Source organism: Hermetia illucens, chromosome 1 (assembly GCF_905115235.1).
Source record: "Hermetia illucens chromosome 1, iHerIll2.2.curated.20191125, whole genome shotgun sequence".
NCBI lineage: Eukaryota > Metazoa > Arthropoda > Insecta > Diptera > Stratiomyidae > Hermetia > Hermetia illucens.
The window spans coordinates 161508629-161528995 of NC_051849.1; the positions used below are offsets into that span (position 1 = coordinate 161508629).

General features: G+C 44.8%; 1 protein-coding gene across 1 annotated transcript; it reads right to left on the reverse strand.

The window, feature by feature from the left end:
- Positions 1 to 3890: 3890 nt before the first annotated feature.
- On the reverse strand, positions 3891 to 13744 carry LOC119661172 (TBC1 domain family member 23). The gene is made up of 2 exons (XM_038070389.1): positions 13524 to 13744; positions 3891 to 6159 (listed from the first exon to the last, which is right to left on the reverse strand). Exons 1-2 carry the CDS (start codon positions 13538 to 13540, stop codon positions 4053 to 4055), a joined length of 2124 nt encoding a protein of 707 aa, XP_037926317.1. The 5' UTR covers positions 13541 to 13744; the 3' UTR covers positions 3891 to 4052.
- Between the last annotated feature and the right edge of the window lie 6623 nt (positions 13745 to 20367).

Here is a 20367-nt window from a genome sequence, read left to right on the forward strand (position 1 = left end):
GGACTTGGCAGCAACAGATGGATAATTCCGGAAAAGGCCGCTAGACCCATACCCTAATCCTGTGTATTGAGGTGGGTCGAATGCAAACACGGAAACACCTTACGGAGGTTGTAGAAAATATTTGCATTGCTTCGGGTCGGGCGAGTTCCCCGACTGTCCAAAATGCGTCGCTACACCCGAGAACCAAGAGCATGTCACGTCCCTTTGTCTAGCGGTGGTGGACCACGTACTGTTGTAACCTGGCGCAACAGTGTTTATTTAAGATTCCCACCTCCATCCACAAAAAAAAAGCTGGTAAAGTATCTGCGGTCACTTCAATCCCAAGTTATTTTTCTAAAGCAACCTAAGGGGCGGCATTTCCTGGCTTTGCTCCCTCCGTACTTCAATAGTGCCACTCTCCTCATATCTAGTGACACCTTCGTTGAAAAAAGTGCTGGTCATGTCAAATTACTTTCATGCTTTTGTCCAATTTGCCCAAATTCTTTTTTTAATTGAATATTCGTCGCGGCAAGAAAATGTGAAAATGCTTCATCCTAATTACGAAATGTGTAACTTCAACATTTACATCGGCAATTAAATCTACTTCATATCTATAGCTCAGACTTTTTTACCAATTTTCTCAATCCAATTGATGATTGGTGGTCAAAGGGTAGTATAGGTCCCAGGACGAAACGTGGATGAGTACCTACGATGGAGTATAAAACCTGAGAAACGCCTGCTGAACCAACACCAACAGATCTACTACCAAGCCCTATTTCCACCTCCACGTGGTGACCGCTGGGAACTCTTTCTTAGCGAAAAGCTGTAGACGGAGAAGGATGAAGGCGAGTCTCCCGCGTCTAAAAACTAGACAAATTGTACCAACTGGTCCTCCAAGTTGGGGATTGGGTAGGGCTGACAACCCTATACGGAAAACAACTTGTTACGAAGCCATAAGAGGAGCCTCGGAGTGGATGGATTTTACAACGACGAATCGGGGAACAAAAAAGGAATAACGATTTGGCCATTTTCTCATAGAACATGCGCTCCTTGTATAGAGATGGAGCTGCCAAATAGCTAGCCGGTACCCTGTCCCAATATAAGGCTGATTTAACAGCGTTCCAGAAGATACGTTGGACAGGGACCTGTTTCCTGGAGAAGAGCCGCTACACCACATACTATAGCGGCACATCCAGTAAACCATGTGCTCGGAGTAAGTTTCTTAGTCAGCCAAAAAATGAAACCTGCTCTTATCGGCTTTGAAACCATAAGGGAATGGCACTCTGCGCTTGCGAGGCAAATTTAGAAAGATAAGTCTCATTAACGTTCATGCCCCCACAGAGGAGATTACAGAGTCGGAGAAGGATACCTTCTACGGATCAGTATTTCGTTGGCATGGTGCTCCGAGCTTGAATAACAACACCACCCAGCATCCCCTCTGACAATCAGGTGAGAGTATACTGAAACCATCCACAACACAGTCCTCCGCAACACCTGTAAGAGGAAAATGGATGCCGCAATAACCGCAGTCAACAGAGATCCTGAAGATGAAGCATCAACAAATGAGCAAAATCGGAACGGCTGGTTTGACGATGAATGTAAGCCAGCAACGGAACGGAAGAATGGTGCATACCAGTAATGTTGCATTCTCAAAGAACGCAGGCACGCGCAAAGACTTATCACGAACTCCGGCGAGCGGAGAAGCGACTTCACTGACGGAAAAAAGAAGCCTGGGAGAACCAACAGGTCTGCGAAACTCGAAAAGTACAGGGAGAAACCGCACCAGACGCGGAAGTTTTACCTACAAGTCAGCAGGATGAAGCCTTATACACCTCAATGCTCATCCTCCCAAGACAAAGAAGGAAATCTGATTTCCGACAGAATGGGCATATTGGAGCGATGGGTTGAGTACTTTGATGAGCTACTGAACAACCAGAACATTGGCGAGTTGGAGGTCCCGCCAACTGAAGACGACGGACAAATACTGCCACCACCAAGTGTAGAAGAAACAGTCCGGTTAAAAATCATAAGTCGCCATGAGTCGATGGAATTACAGCCGAATTGGTTAAATATGGAGGCGACTAATTACACCAAGTGGTTCATCAACTTGAGCAAAGCACAAAGAGGCATTATCTGTATCGTACATAAAGAGGGAGATTTCACACAATGCAGCAATTATAGAGGTATCACGTAGCTGACCACTATCTATAAGATATTCTCCGCTATCTCGCTAGGCCGGAACGCTCGATACGTCCAGAACATCATTGGCCCATACCAAAGAGGCTTCACTCCAGGCAAATCAGCAACAGATTAGATTTCCTCTCTGCGGCAAGCGATGGAAAAACTGTTGTAATATGGACATCATTTGCACCATCTATTCACCGACTTTAAAACCGTCTATGATAGCATAGCCAGGGTAAAACTGTACACGGCGATGAGAGAATTCGGTATCCCGACGAAATTGACAAGACTGACTAGACTGACCCTGACCAATGTGCGAGGCCAAATAAAAGCAACAGGATCACTCTCAAGGCCATTCGACATCAACAACGGTCAACGACAAGGGGATGCCCTATCATGCGTCCTCTTTAACCTGGCCTGGGGAAATTGATTCGTGATGGTGAGGTAAAAATCCGCGCACGGTTGTTGGCAGCTAACATATCCTATTTCAGCTTACAAAAACTGTTTCCCTTGAAACGTCTCACCACAAGGTTAAAGCTCTTACTATACAAGACAATGATCTTGCCAGTCCTCATCTATTCCTCGGAGACTTGGGTTCTTAGCAAGAAAAATTGCAAACTCTTGGCCGCGTTCAAGAGAAGAATCCTCCGAAGAACTTTTGGCCCCCTACATGGGGGTGGACGATTCCGTTGGTTACATAGTGACGAAATTTATGAGCGATACCATGACCGTCAGGTTGTGGATAAAATCCGGCTCAATAGGTTGTGGTGGGCGGGGCACTTAATCCGTATGGATGAGGATGATCCCACCTGGAAAGTCTATAAGGGCAATATCTAGGTGGAACGATGGCGTAAGTTAAGACGCCAGACCATTTTTAAGGATATGGAATTGGTGGACCACGGCGCAAAACCGGGTTGTCCCTATTAAGGCAGGCCTAGACCGGATATCGGTTATTGCGCCGTTAATGATGATGATGAATTGATGATTAAATCCCGCGGCCGTCTCATAATACCTTCGTCTAACTCATGCCTTACAATCTAAGCAATCGAATCTTAGATTCAATTATTTTTTATATCTCCTCCTCCTTATATCCTCAAGAAATATGAAACGCATTTTCTTCAAAATTAAGAGTGTATATATTAAATATTCATCATTTTCTACATTTTATATTTCTCGTTAAAATTACTCCTAAATATTTCTTTCTTTTAGTCACTATCGTTAAATTCTTTGCAGCAGTTTTTCAGTAGACGCAAATCATGATTCCTTCTCTACGCTGTCTCCTAGTCAAAACGAATATCATACCCAACGGAACGGAATAACTGAAAATAACTTAAATACAATAATTAATCCAATATTTTACAAAATTGAATTGGTCGTCAGCGTTTTTTCTATCAAAGAACGTATACAGTTAAATGAGGGAAAGCATTGGTTAAAACATTCTAAAATTAAGTCCTCACACTAAAATTGGGTTGTGGAATATTCATGGAAATCAGATTGCCTGAAACGTTTATTGTGGTGTCAAAAACAGTTGCGCATGAAAATAATTGACTGCGAGGTAATGGCGTCCAATTCGTTGTTTGGTGTTTCTTCCACCAATTACCTGCGCTTTAGAATCTACTACAGCAGTTCCTGCTATGCAACTACAATGCATTAATACTAACATTTTCCTAACATGCAGCGAGTTGAAACTACAACAGTTGCAGGCTCATATGTGAATATTAATGACCAACTTTGTTTTATACTGATTTTTATTGAATGGACGAAAATAAAAAAGTAAAGCTCATTGAATTTGACTCACTACAAATTCGTGTCACTAAACGTTGCAGACATCTAATTTCCACAGGAAGCCTGGCACATCTCTGCTTTCTCTGTATCTCCCCGAACATAACGCATTATGTCTGCTTAGAATTACTATCCAATTGTTGAACTATATGCTTAGATACAATGGCGGTCGCTTCACTGGCATTCGGTATCAGAAACCTATCCATGTCAGTAATAATAAGTCCATCGCCGTTCGGAACTCCGTACTTGAAGGTGATTAGGTCTCGATGTCTTTTCTTGGCAGTAATTTTCACGATACTCGAGAGAGGTCGACGTACTATAACCTGCGCTGTATCCTTTTTCGGTAGCTCCCGTAAGACTATGAGGTGTGTCTGCGTTACAATTAGGTGGCTATCGAACATGCTGCCATTCATATGAACTTCTTGACACTTGAATGAATTCACTACATCGGATGATTTTAGATATTGACTAAGTACCACTATCTCCTTGGTGTCAGCGGTGTGTGATTTGGATGCCAAAAAGTGCGGGTCGCCAAGTCCATCAGGACCCGTAGGGGATTGATCGTCGTTTTCGTCGTCAATGCTGAAAACGGGGGCAACATCTCGGTAACGTTTCCCATTCTTTTCACTACTTGAGACGTGTTTTTCTACAATTGTGTTCGGTCCAGCATTGGCCATTGATGGGTTGACGATAATGTCGAAAAGTTTTCCCTTCACTTCTGCCGATTTGATTTTCATGGCTGTCGAGATTTTGCTGAACAGATCAGATGTTGGACGTTGATTGGCTGATGTCGGTGCAACTGGACTGTTTTTACTACTTCGACCAAGGGACGAGGTTTTGTAGTTGTTGTTGTTATTGACTAGTTGTCTGGTTGAGTTGTTTTTCGAACAAACAATGCATTTTTTAGAATCATGGTCCTCCAGACAATCAGCCATGTGCTCACCGAAATAGTCGTGAATAGCATTATATCCTCCCGTCAACAGGGATACATACTGTGTGTTCTTCTGCAGAAATGAGGCAACTACCATATGCGTATACTGATCTTCTTCCAACCGTCCGCTACCCATGAAACATAAATGCTCGCCACCAGCATTCGAATTGGCCTCTATAGACTGTCGCTGTGCTCGCAATAGGCCCTGGACTGCAGTAGCGAACGCTACAGGCTCTTGCAGCATAAGATTGCAGTCCAAGTGGAAGGCTGTTGATAAGTGGCCGGCGTTATACTGTTCCGCTGGGCGGCAATCTACTAGGAAAAATCTTACTCCATCAGGCGCAGACAGTTCAATCGCTGAATTTTCTACAAGTTCATACACAGATACAGGTAGACATAAGGCTTGCGAAACAATATTGTCGGTTTCAGGTTCACTTGTAGATCCAAATAAGGCTTTCAGAAAATCGGTTTTGAATGACGAAGGCGTCTTTAGAGCATAGTATTGAGCTAAGGAGCAAAAGTCACTGACATCATCGGTCTCCAGCGCGCAGGGCATGTTCGACAAAAACTTCACGATGTTCTCCTTACTCTCGTCCTTCATCGCTAAAATCTGATCTCTTCCATTTATTATAATTATTAAGCTCAGAAAGAAAACTAAAAACGGATCACTGTATTGGAAATACAAATCCCACATCGATAAAACGACTGACAGTCCGCAGGTTGCAGCAAAAAGTGACCGAAACCATTGCATCGAATATAAATCCGGTGATATTTTTTTCGTATCCAACATAGAGCACAATTCCGGATCGTGGTATAAAATCAGCAGACGAAAAACATGAAAAACATTGCCTTTTGGAACGCAGCCTTTCGGTATATAATTGTCTCTTATCGCCTCGAACAAATTATATGTATCTGAACGTTTCAACTTTAATGATAGCAGCGGCATGAGCAGCTCAATCCAACCATTGTTCACATGATATTGGAAGTTTCGATTCTTGCAGTAAAACGTCAATATTGATTCCACGTCTGAGGTCACGGACACTTTATCTTCCTCATCATTTCCTAATCGTTCCACGATTTTGTTGCAGTCTTCACGCAATTGTGTTTGAAATGGTAAATCGTAGATTTCATTGAATAATGACATTTGATCGCTCTTGTGTCGTACGTCCAGGCATACTTGCCACACATCTGGACGCAAGGATTCGGGTATTGTTCGGCCATGACAAATTGCGTTGATATCGTTTACATTGCAGTCATCGAGGAGCGCCGATTCCAATTCGATTAGCCTGGAAAGATGCGTTGGTTAGATATGAAAGGCTATTAATGCGGGACTAAAATTGGTTCTTTTTTGGGACAGTATTGGAACCAAAATTAACGAGGTAAGAATACATGTAATGAACTAGCAAGTAGGAATTGAGTAACTTATCTTTGCTACATAAATAAATCAGACGAGACATCTATTTCGAACAAATCAAAAACAGGAAACTTAGCACTTCAAGTATGAAAGGTTTTGTGGATTTTATAAGAATATTTGGGTACACGACGGTCCCGTTTCCTTGTGTGTTTATCCATTGAATATACCCGATATTCAACTGATAGCATAGATAGGATAGAACTGTACACGGCCATGAGAGAAGTCGGTGTTCCTACCAAATTGATAAGAGTAACTAGGCTGACCCCAACCAATGTGCGAGGCCAGCAGAATCACTCTTAAAACCGTTTCCCATCAACAACGGTCTAAGACAGGGGGTTGCCCTATCATGCATTCTCTTGTCCCTGAAAAATTCGCGATGCTGATGAAAGTACGAGAGGCACTTTAAGTCTACTCAACTATTAAAGTAATTTGTGAAGCGGCCTTGTGGCCGCTCGCACTCTTGCCGATTGTTGGCGCGTCCAACGAGCACGATGCACGTTTACTTAGTTGCTGGCGCGCCCGGCTGACGCGCGCATCGCTCATCCCAGACAGGGCTGTGGAGCGACTGTTAAGCAGGCTATACGCATTAGCAAACGAGAATGCTGTAAGGAATTTTGAAAAGAGTCACACCAAAACCCCTATTAAACAGTATACAAGGTTGACATGAAGAAGATGAGCTAGTGAGTTTCACAACTGATCTGTCCGCATCTTCTTTTCGATATAGTGATAGTGCTATTCACTCTGCATAAAGGGGAACGCAAAAAATATAAACACCTTTGGACGTCAGCTCTTCCCAATAGAGGTCTTAAGCTGGCTAATAAGACCAGATCCGATTGGTTTATCAACGTATTTGTAGCATCCATGATAGAAGGAATTTTCCCTGCTAGGTAAAAACTAATTTTACTACCAAAACCCAATAAGCAACCGGGACATCCAGCATCATACCACCCAAATTACCGCTAGGAAAAATTCTGGAGAGAGCCCTCTACAAAGGATTTTTCCCTATTATAGAATGAGGGAATGGGTTGGAAGAGTTTGACTTTCGTAAAACTCATTCAATGATCGACAATGTATGCGTGTTTTTGTGAGCTGGCTCGAGACGCGATGTCTTCCAATCAACACTGCGCCGTGGTAACGTTGAACATCAAAAATACGCTCAATTCAGCCAGCTGGCAGCGAACAAAAAGCTCTTTGGCTAAAATGGACGATCTTAGTTACACTTTGGTACGATACGGATGTGGAGAAGAAAAACAACTAGTATTCGTGTTGGTGGCCACATTATCATTTCAAAGCCGATCATCGAATACCTGAATGTGATATTAACGCGAAAATCAATTTCAAGGGACACCTGTGCGTGTTAGAAAGCGGCAAACATTAATAATAATAATAATCGTTTGCGCAACAATCCATATTGGATCAGGGCCTTGAAGTGTGTTAGAGCACTTCATTCAAGACCGTAACGGTACATACTGTAGAAGGCAATGTCGTCAGCATTGTGCTCGCCCGAGATTATTACCCTGATTTGACTCAGATACTGCTGTTTAGTGGTACTAAGGGTGTGCTGCGCCTTCAGCACAACCTCAAGCGAGGGGACGGGCATTGTGACGGGAGTGGTTCCAATAGACATTCTGATAAATGGGACACTCTTTCTGTGCGAGAAAAGGAGAATGCATCTACTCAAAAAAGATACAAAATACCAAAGGGAGGAAAGGTGGGAATCACTGAAAAAGTGACCGCAAAGGTGCGATCGCGTGCGGGGGGGTCACTAAACCCACACATCAATAATTCCTCGTATTGAAGAGTGGATTCAGCGACCAACCGGCTAGACTAACTGCCACCAATTCCTGTCAGGGCATGGGAGTATCTGCATCGATTCAGGTTGCATGATTTTCCCTTCACGCTTTACCCAGACTCCAGAGGGAAACGGATGCTGCCGGCGAGAACCGGGATCGTAGTTTCAAACACCGTATCCACGCCAACCCTTCGGCACCTAGGCTGCGAAGGAAGTATCCTTAACGTCACTTTTGTGTCGGGATCACTGGCACCGTCGGTGGCGGGTTCCAGAAGACTTCACGGAAGTGACCACTAGTGCATCGCGTTCGAAGTCAACGAGGTAAGTAGGGATCCGTGGAAACATGGTTATAAACTTATTAATTAGAAAGTCAACGCTATGTGGAAACCCCGCATACTTAGTGCCGACCAGATGAACCGCATTCTACGGGCATTATTCCCCAGACATTTTTTACGGGTTTATAGCGAAGAGGCAGTTCTCATAATGAAAAATCAGAAGGCACTAGGTCGCGATGACCGGCAGAAATTTATAAACTGATATTTCGCCAACGATAAGAAATACTGCTCGGGGCTTTCAACACTTGCCTAAAGAAGGACACTTTTCTTTGTGCAAAGTAGCGTGGCTCGCGCTGATCAGGAAAAGAAAAGGAGACCCAGAGCTGACGTCTGCATACCGACCGCAATGTATGCTTGATATTCCCGAGAAAGTGCTCAAAAAACTCATCAGGAATAGACTCCCTCAAGTGATCCGTGCTGCCGGGAACGTATCCCCAAGGCGTGGGTGTTCAGAGCAAGGAGATCTACGGTGGATGCTGTTATCGTCTGTTGTCGTGGATGCAGTTCATCGAGCCGAGGCACACAGCCGTCGATTTGAACGAAAAGTGCTCTCCATAACACGTGAAATCAGAAATGCTTCAATTCCGTAAAATTGACAAATGTGTTAGGCACATTAGAAAACTCATTCGACCGGCGGGTCTCTTTTGGATATTGAGGGATTATCTGAGAGATCGGTCCCTGTTCTATGAAACGGTAGAGGTTCAGAGAAGGATGGAGAAGCATAGGAGCGGCCTTGAGGTGTGAATATTAATCTACGGCACCTTGGCCAAGTGCAGGAAAGCTTTGCGAATGGCATCTGCTTATCGCAGTGATATTGACCGCGAGAGTGGTCCCCCTTGCCCTCCTTGTTAAGGAACGTAAAGCCATCTCCACCCGTGCGAAGATCTAAGACAAGTGGTTGCCCGTGATGAACGGCAATGAACACCAACCGAATAGCAATTTTCTTGGCAAAATGAGTTAAGAGGCAAATGGGCTGCGCGACTCATCGGCAATTTACATCCGTGGCTGAATCGAAAACACGATGAAATTGATTATTCCCTTTATTCTATCTGCACAAGATTAGGAAATCGTGCACCGACGTTACCAAACAACAAAGCCTATTTCAGCTTACAAAAACTATCCCGCTCGAATCGTCTCACCATAAGATCAAAGATCTTATTGCGCAAGACAATGATCTTGCCAGTGCTCATATATTCCTCCTCTGAGCAAGAAAAATTGCGAAATGTTATCTGCAGGATTTCTGATATTGTTCCTGGATATAGTGCTTCCACGTTAACTTGGAGTCGAAATGTTCTCCTAAATACTTGACTGTTTGTGCCAGTTGGATTTCCGCCCCTGCTAAGGCAGGTAGCGTATAGCTGCCCCACCTGACGTTCCTAGCGAACATAACTATTCCAGTCTTCCTAGCGTTCACCGTGAGTCTGTGGCGCGGCAGGATTCCCGAGGTGATGCGCAAAGTCGTGGATGAGTGGAATTGGATATCGGTCAGGAACAGTCTGTGCATTTAGCCTTCTGTAGTCCCCACATGGGCGCCATTCGCCGTTTGGCTTAGGGACCATATGCAGTGGGGAAGACCAACAGCTGTTTGAGGGCCTGCAGATACCCTGTTGAACGAGTTGTTCAAACTCTTTCCGTGCAATAGCCAGTTTCTGGGATGGTAGAGGACGCACCTTCGAGAAAATCGGGGAACCAGTAGTGATAATGTGGTGCTGCACATTGTGTTTCACTGGTTTGGAGAGACTACACTCGGTAGTAATCTGGCTGAACTTTTGGAGAAGTGCCCAAACATGAGAGTCGGTAATGTCTTCTAAAAGAACGGAAAGATTATTGCCTGGGTGAGATACCATTTGTCCCGACGAATTAAGTTTGGTCGTGGAATCTATAAGAGACTTGCTTTGCAAGTCTACCAGCAATCCATAGTGACACAGGATGCCAGCTTTTGCGAATGTCGCGAATCCTGCCGCGCCACAAGTCCATCGTGGAGGCACCAACTGTGGATTTCATGCAGTGTTGCATTCAAGCGGTCACATACTGTGTCCGCAAACTTGCAGGTAATTATTGCGGCTAGGTCGTCAACAAACGCTTGCGTGAAGACTTTTTTGTCTTGCAGGAACCACGGCAAGGTATCCATTACCAAGAGCATAACAGTAGAGAGGGAACCCTCCCTGTGGGCAGCCCCTAAGATATCCTGTTTCAATGGACTTCTGCCCGACCAATATGTGGATTTTTCTCCACTCTAGCATGTGAAGGATCCAACTGATTAGCAGCGATTCGATTGCATGCTGTCTTGCCGCATCACAAATTGACGCGAATGAGGCATAATTGAAGGCACCGATATTCGTGAATGCGCCTAAGGCGTATTCTTTTTCGGACATCGCCTTTTCAATTTTTGCCGTAAGTTCATGGAGTGCTGTCTCCGTGGGTTTGCCTTTTTGGTAGACGTGTTGCCTATGGTGAAATGGACGCCTAGGAATGTGTGTATCCCTTATGAGCAGATCTACTAGTCTTTCTAGTCCTTTTAGTAGAAAGGACGTTAGACTGATCGGTCGGAAGCTTTTTGCGTCTGTGTAGGTGGTTTTCCCTGGTTTGGGAATGAATAACACCTTCACATCACGCCAGTTAATTGGAATATAAGCGTGTGTTAGCCACGCGCGATATATATATTCCGAAGCTGTAGACCCAGGGCATCCATTCCCTCTGTTACTAGCTCAGGAATGATGCCATCCGCACCTGCAGACTTGTATCTATGGAGCGAGTTAAATGCCCATTGTACTCGCTCCAGTGATACTACTTTGCATGCCGGATTCCAGTCTCTCGGCTGAGGGCTGTATGCACCTGTTGGTCCCGGGATTTGATTTTGGATGCTACCTGGGAAGTGCACTTCAAACAAATGGTTTGCCGTTTCTCCGTCGCTTTCTGTGTACCTCCCGGTCTGTAAACGTAAATAACCCAGTTTCTGGCTAAGTTCTTCAACCAGAATACACTTCAGCTTTGAGATTACCTCAAGAAAATTAGTCTCTTCGCAAAAGCGTCTCCATGATGATCGTTTAGCCGATCTTATGCTCTTCTTTAGAGCCTTCTGTGCCTCTTTATAGCGATTCTAGCTGGCGTCTGAATCACACTTCAGAGCACGATTAAGGAGCACTCTTGTCGTTCTCGTATGTTTTGTCAAATCCGAGTTCCACCATGGTGTTTTACCCTTCTTTGGCATCTTGAGTGGACAGCTTTCTTCGAAAGCTTCTCTCATGCTAGTTGTGATCATTTGGGTTGTCTTCTCAATTCCAGCAATGGATTTGATGCGTTTCCCAGGAATCGTGACTCGGGCGCTTAATTCTATTTTATACGTCACCCAATCTGTCTTCCGCGCATTCCGATGGAGTGCGTGGAGGTGGATCCATACCCATTACGAAATCAATGCGTCTGTGATCTGAGAGTGTGATATAGTTGGATACTCTCCACTTTCCGACCAGAGCCGCGATGTCAGGGGATACCACCGTGATGTCGATGACCTCTCGCCTGACCACGTTGAAGAAAGTGGGTTCATTGCCCAAATTAAGGATCTAGTCTCGATCCTCTTCGGTAGAAAAGAAAGATAATTAAGAGTTCAAATTCTATGCAAACCTGTGGAAGTAATTTGCACGCCCACACCATGAAGCCTCCAATTTTTTTTTAAAACGACGAATGATAATTTCGTCCACGGCAGAGGCAACAAATTTCTTCACCGGAAGCAGCGCGATCGGACCGCCTCACACAACGCCTAGCAACCGTTTTCAACCACGCCGCTACCACGGCCGAAGTAGGACCTACCGATGTCTTACTTCGGCTCTGGGTGGGCTGTCCATGCTGTGAATGAAACCAATAATCACCGTTTTCATTTGTTCGAATTACTTTTGCAGAATTATCGTTAATTTAAGGTGATCGGTGGACTGTTTTTCGACGGCAAAGGCCAGAATAATGTTCGCAAGACTGTATACAAATACCTAACCAACAATGGCACGATCGCTGTGCCGCAGTCAATCGCACTCTTCATTTGCTTAGAAGCCAATGAATGAATCTCTTGAAGATAGACGAATTCGAATAGGATTAAAGATTGTGCTGAATTTTCTGGAATTAATCTTATCCTACGTTTGAGGAAGCAGATCAATTGGACTAAATATAATCTTATGCGAACTTTTATGCTTCTCTCGGGCACCTTAGGCGTCTTATCACGGCTTCGACTTCACCTAAAAAAAAGCAGGAAGAGAACTGGGTCGATAACAGTCACTTGAAACATGAACTCAATCGCTGATAACATGTAGATCAAAATTGCACTTTTATTTTCTGGCGAAAATTGTTTGTTATTGCAGCGCCTGGAAACGGAATTCCGCTCGAAGCTTATCATCGCAATCTCCCGCATTTCGAAGCAATATGTCATCTTCAGGTGCCAAGTTTTTCACCGGTTATCTTGCGTTGCGATAAGGAAGTGTTGACATTCCAATGATCTGAGCCCCATTTTACTTTAGAGTGCCATAAGCAAGTCTGTGAGGGAACTACACGGCAGACCTCGTCATGTTTGGGCCACAATTACCCGATCCACCACTCATAATATTTGCACAACTAAAATAAAAATTCAAAATTGTTGCTCATACACAAAAAGGTGCCAAGCGATTCCGTAACTAATTGCCTTTTAGCGTTTTGTTGGCGCGCCAACTTTACAATTCTCGCTGCAGCGGCTGCACATAGGCTCCCGCTCGCCCGAGTCGCGCGGCATCAATAATTTGCTTTTAGCACCTCCGACGTTCGTGATTGATAAGCTCTCCTGACTCATCCTCCCCGAAATACACAGCGCAAGAAGCATCGCAAAGGCCCACTTGCCCGCGCGTACTTGAACACATCTGCTTCCGAGTAGCGCAGTCACCACGTCTATTTATTTGTCCGAACTTTATCTCCACATTCTTATCGCCAGGCAGCAGTCTTGCTTCGCTTGCAGCTTCTTGGGCACGCGTGAATACAACAGAAGGAAAGTTATGTAAACAAACAAGAAAGACGAGCTGTCGGATACAAGGCAGAGGAAAACAAGGGACGAGAGCGACACTGATCACAGGCGAACCATTAAAGTTTCATACAAACCATAAATTGTCATCCATCGTTGAACGAGTCACGAGACAGCTTCGATTGCGCGTTCAACCCTCTCAATTTTCACATAATTGTCGAACGACGGTAGAGGGGTCCTCTGAGCCGGTAATGGTAATCTGACCAGGAAACAATGCTAAAACTGAAGGAATTTTTCCACACTCGAACCAAATACTTCGCCTTTCTTCTTCTTATTGGATGACAGCACAACACGACGACAGCTAATGCCAAATTGTCAAAAAATTAAAAGTCAAAATTCTGATTGCTGCTTTCATCCAGACGATTGTGCGCCAGCTGGCGGGTTTTAATATAAAATTGAGTAGCGAAAAGGAAATGGTTAAACCCGATAATGGGCGGTTATTATTAATATTCCGCGAATGCGGCAGAAACTTCAAGTAAATTTAGATAATGAATGAAAAAAGGAAGACTTCATGCTTGAAAACCACTTGAGCGCTTCCATATAAGAAAGAAATGAATAGCCAAGAAAAATGTGCTTACACAGGGAAAGAAAAGTAAAAAAGACAAACATTTTTTCGGAGGCGTTATAGCCCAAATCGAACCTTAGCCTCCCGGATACATCGCGTTTCAGTATGTCGATCCAAAGACCGCATCCTCCAGTTAGCAAGTCTTAGAACTGATCTCCAATCTACGTCCACTGAGTCCTTCCAAAGTTTACTTGGCTTCCCTTTTCGTTGACTATTATCGGCCTTTTAACAATCGCTTCGGAATCCTTCCCTCGTGCATTCGTTCAATGTGGCCAGCCCCTTGCAATTTCCGGACTTTAACTAGTAAAGATGCTGGTGGGTCGTCAAATAATTTGTAACGGAACGACACCGGGCGCACTGAGAGAGAGCGCAACCTACCACAAGGCCGATTAGAAAGTAATCCATGTTTTTCATTTTTTGTTTTACATTTTGAAAAGTAAGTGAATTAGTGAGAAGTAAGAAACGGAAGAGTGAAGTCCTAGATAACAAACAAAAAAAGTTGGGCAACCGGAAGCCTGACGCTTCAGGTATAAAAGGTTTTGTGTTTCCCTATGTGAAGAGCATAACGCAGTTCTCCATCGGCTAATAGCATCGTCAACACCAGTAACATGCCGAGAACTGAGCGGTATAAATATCTTGGGTCAATGCTATCAGCCAATCGAGAACTGCATAATGAAATTGCTTCACAAATTAACACAACCTGGATGCAGTGGGATTCCACAAATGTTGTTCTTTCCAAAATCCAAAATTTACCGCAATTTCTTCCGTCCTACCGCTCTCTATAGTTCTGAGTGTTGCCGGCTATAAAAGACAATGAACGGCGCCTTCGGTAATGGAGACGAAAATGTTGCGTTGGAGTAATGGCGACACGTTTTAAATACATCCGAAATTAGGATATCCGCGGTCGATATGGGGTTGCACCGATCGTGGAAAAACTGCCAGTGAGGCATCTTCGATGGTATGGTCACGTAATTCGCCTTAATGAAAGCTCACTTCCCAATATTAGTCTGAACATCGAAGCCAATAGTGAGCGACCAAAAGGCCGACAGAAACAACAGCGGTTGATACGCTGGATGGGGATTCAAAAGCCTTGCGATTACATCTAGATCAGGCATTTGATAAAATAAAATGGCGAAACCCATCACGAAGAACCGACCCCGCTTGTGAACGGGACAAAGGCTGAAGAAAAAGAAGAAGATGTGAGAAGCGACGAGTGCATGACAACTCCGTGTAACATAATTAAAAATTCCATTGCCCTCTATTTTTTAGATAGCGATTTAAATAAATCGTTGATAATAGTCAACCTTATACGCTTCACACTCTGAGTTTAATATTATTGGCAAATGCGAAGAATTTAACCTACAACAGATACAAAAAAGGGCTGGGAAGAAGTAGATTCTTCATGGAGTCAAGCAGTGCACTGCAGGATAGACGACGCGGAATATAGCTCCCTGAGGTCAACATATCTCTCTTTGAAGGTGAGCTGTCTCTCCTCTAAGGCGATGTATGGCTTTTCAGGGGCCAAGCCTCTCATCTACGAAGACCGTTAGTGAGTGGTAATAGTCGCACCCTGTACGAGGTGACCCTACTATTAACAAAACGTTACGGATCTAGACTGGGGAGTCGAAAAATACCTCCCTCAATCCAGGGTGTCATGCGAACCGTGCCCATTGGATAGATTGCAGTCGAGAATAACTGACTGTATTCGAGCGGAGCTTCACTGGTACCTGAACGCCACAGTGAGTAAGTTCAACCTTACTGTGCTACGTGGGCTATGTCACGGCGGACCTTCCTCATACTCGTGGGAATCAAATGTTGGACTGGATCAACCAGGGAAGCAGACCTGCTGCCTAGTGAAGAGCAGAAGCTGGGTGAACAACGATGCGGAAGAAAGCGCCATGTCGGAGAAGGAGGCGACCATAGCGAAGAGCTGCAAACAATAACGGAACCAATTGCCAGCACTAAGATAGGCCAGATAAACCGCCACCATGCGAAAGCTGCATTTGCAGTAATTGCAAGGCAACATTGGAATAGTGCTAGCTCAGGAGCCCTGGGTCTACCGGGGGCAGATTCGCGATCTGCAAGGAGGAAGCATGCAGGTAATTTGGGACTCCTCTTGTAAAAAACGAAGAGTTTGCATAATTCTTAAACGTAATTTAAAACGTCTAGTCAAGTCTAACTGGAAGCCAAGCGGAGCACTCGAGAGGCAGTCGTGGCATCGGGATACTTCCCAGGAGACGAAATCCAGGTTCCACCGGAACAAGTCGCTAAACTGGTGAAGTACTGTGAGAAGAGGGCGTTACCACTTCTCCTCGTCTGCGATGCCAACGCCCATCACAAAGTCTGGGGAAGCAGCGACACCAACTACTAGACATAACTCTAGGAAATACTCTAATGAACGAGCTGGTCAGGAATTGGAGGGTGTCGTATGAACCCTCTATACCTGATCACAGGATACTCAGATTCGACATTGAGGATAACTCCGAAATAGAAAGAATAATAAGGAATCCCAGGAGAACGCACTTAAGCAACAACATTGCCTACCTTCAAGAAGGCGGTGACATCAGGAGCGAACTGGAACTAGACACAATGGTGAAAAACTTCAACACAGTCGTCATTGACGCATATGAGGTGTTCGGCTAAGGCAGTTAAGTCATCGAGGAATGTACCATGGTGGAACAGGAACCTAGCCAGAATGAGAACAAAGGCACGAACACTCTTCAACCGGGCAAAACAAACCGGGGACTGACAGAGGTACAAAAATGCATTGACTGAGTATAGCAACGCGATCAGGGAAAAACGGAACAGCTTCAGGGAATTATGTGAAAGGATCGAACAGATCACAAAAGCAACCAGGCTTTACAAGGCTGTAGCCAAAGACGGGGCAATATCCTCTGTCTGTTTGAACAAGGAAGATGAGACATTTACCGAGAATGAGGAGGACAGGATACACCTGCTTCTCAGAACTCATTTCCCGGGATCTTTCAGACCAATTTGCCTAACGTCGTTCGTACTCAAAACGGTAGAGAAAGTCATAGACAACTATATTAGAACTAACGTTCTAAAGCGTAATCCCTTACATCATCGTCAACACGCTTACCGGGCAGGACAGTCAATTGAAACTGCTCTATATCAGGTGACGGATGTACTACGGGATGCCATAGAAACAAAAGAAATAACACTGTGTCCACAGGGCGGGGTACTATCGCCGCTTATGTGGAGTATAGTAGTGGACGAACTCCTGGACGTGCTAACAAATTCTGGAATACAGGTCCAGGGTTTCGCGGACGACATTGTTTTAATCTATAGAGGCACATATGAAGATACCCTATGTGACAGAATGCAAACTGGACTAAGGGTTACTAGCGCCTGGTGCAGGAAGGTGGGACTGCGGATCAATCCAGCCAAAACCACCATAGTACCACTCACTAGGACAGGTAAGCTTGATCATCATCATCATCAACGGCGCAACAACCGGTATCCGGTCTAGGCCTGCCTTAATAAGAAAGTCGAGACATCCCGGTTTTGCGCCGAGGTCCACCAATTCGATATCCCTAAAAGCGTTTTAGCGCCTGACTTACGCCATCATATGGTGAGACGTTTTGAGAGGAATAGTTTTTGTAAGCTGAAATAGGCTCTGTTGGCGGATTTCATGATCGTAGCTGTTATCGGTTGAGATTTTCGACCCTAGATAGGAGAAATTATCAACGGTCTCAAAGTTGTATTCTTCTATCTTTATTCTTCCTGTTTGACCAGTGCGATTTGATGTTGTTGGTTGGTTGGTTTTCGGTGCTGACGTTCCCACCATATATTTTGTTTTGCCTTCATTGATGTGCAGCTCAAGATCTCACTCCGCCTGCTCGATCTGGATGAAGGCAGCTTGTATGTCTCGGGTGGTTCTTCCCATGATGTCGATATCGTCAGCATAGGCTAGTAGTTGGGTGGACTTAAAGAGAATCGTACCTCTTGCATTTTCCTCAGCATCACGGATCACTTTCTCGAGGGCTAGGTTAAAGAGGACGCATGATAGGGCATCCCCTTGTCGTAGACCGTTGTTGATGTTGAATGGTCTTGAGAGTGATCCTGCTGCTTTTATCTGGCCTCGCACATTGGTCAGGGTCAGCCTAGTCAGTCTTATCAATTTCGGCGGAATACCGAATTCTCTCATGGCCGTGTACAGTTTCACCCTGGCTATGCTATCATAGGCGGCTTTAAAATTGATGAATAGATGGTGCAACTAATGTTTATATTCCAACGGCTTTTCCATCGCTTGCCGCAGAGAGAAAATCTGATCTGTTGCTGATTTGCCTGGAGTGATGTCTCTTTGGTATGGGCCAATGATATTCTGGGGGTTTGAGGCTATCCGGCCTAGCAGCGGAAAATATTTTATAGACGGTACTCAGCAACGTGATACCTCTATATTTGGTGCACAGCATGATATCTCCTTTTTTATGTATGGGACAGATAATGCCTCTTTGTCAGTCGTCAGGCATTGATTCGCTGCCCCACACCTTGAGCACAAGTTGATGAACAATTTGGTGTAATAGGTCGGCTCCATATTTAACTGATTTGGCTGTAATTCCATCGGCTCCTGGCGACTTATGATTTTTAAGCCGATGAATTGCACGGATTGTTTCTTATATGCTTGGTGGTGACAGTATTTGTCCGTCGTCTTCAGTTGGCGGGACCTCCAACTCGTCGATGTTTTGGTTGTTCAATGGCTGATCAAAGTACTCAACACATCGCTCCAATATGCCCATTCCGTCGGAAATCAGATTTCCATCTCTGTCTCGGCAGGATGAACATCGGCTTCATCCTGCTGAGTTGTTGATAAGACTTCCGCGCCTGGTGCGGTTGCTTCCTGTACTTTTCTATTATAGTTCATAGACTTGTTGATTCTCCCAGCCTTCCTTTTTCCGTCTGTGAAGTCGCTTCCCCGCTCGACAGAGTTCGTGATAAGTTTCCGCGCGTGCCTGCGTTCTTTGAGAATGCAACATTACTCGGTATGCGGCATTCTTCCGTTTCGTTGCTAGCTTACATTCATCGCCAAACCAGCCGTTCCGACTCCTTTTGCGGCTGGGGCCAAGTATGCTTGTGGCCGTATCAATGATAACGTTCTTCAGGTGGTTGTGAAGATCATTTGTTGATGCTTCATCTCCAGGATCTCTGTTGACTGCGGTTATTGCGGCATCCATTTCCCTCTTATAGGTGTCGCGGACGGCTGTATTGTGGATGGATTCAGTGTTATCTCTTACCCGATTGTCAGAGGGGATTCTGAGGGGTGTTGTTATTCGAGCTCGGAGCACCATGCCAACGAGATAGTGATCCGAGTCTATATGTTGTGATATTCATCAAGGCTGAGAAGTGGCGGCGGTCGATCAACACGTGGTCAATTTGGTTGAAAGTGGTCCCGTCTGGAGAGGCCCACGTATGTTTGTGGACCGCTTTCCGCGCAAACCAGGTACTTCCAGCAACCATTTCGTGTGACACTGCTAATTGAATAATCCGCAGTCCGTTATCGTTTGTATTTTGATGTAAACTATGGGAACCAACGTATCGCCTAAATACGGGCGCCGTCCCTACTTGGCTGTTAAAATCCCCAAGTATAATTTTGATATCATATCTGGGACAGGCTTCGAGGGTTCGTTCTACTGCCTCGTAGAAGGTATCCTTTTCCGACTCTGCAGTCTCCTCTGTAGGGGCGTGAACGTTAATGAGGCTTATATTTTTAAACTTGCCTCGAAAACGCAGAGTGCATAGCCTGTCGCTTATGTTTTTAAAGCCGATAACAGCAGGTTTCATTTTTTAGCTGACTAATAAACCTACTGCGAGCATATGGTTTACTGGACGGCCACTATAATATATGGTGTAGCGGCTCTTCTCCAGGAAACCGGTCCATGTCCAACGCATCTTCTGTAACGCTTTTACATCAGCGTTATATTGGGATAGGGTATCGGCTAGCTGCTCACCAGCATTCAGTCTATACAGGGAGCGCCGGTTCCATGAGAAAATGCTCAAATCGTTATTCCGTTGTCGTTGCCGGGTTCGTTGTTGTGTAATCCGTCCAGTCCGAGGCTCCTGTTGTGGCTTCGTAACACGTTGTTTTCCATATAGAGTTGTCAGATCTACCCCAACCCCTAACCTAGAGGACCGGTTGGTACAATTTATCCCGTTTTTAGGCGCAGGAGACTCGCATTCATCGTTCCCCGTCTTTTGGGAGATTACCGCAATGAGTTTACCTGACAATCTCAATCACTAAACACTGAGAAGCTCTCCATTGTTTACTCTAATGAAATCACTAAAAACAGGCAAACTTGCCCCAAACAACCATCGTATTAGATGCCAGAACTTGTTTG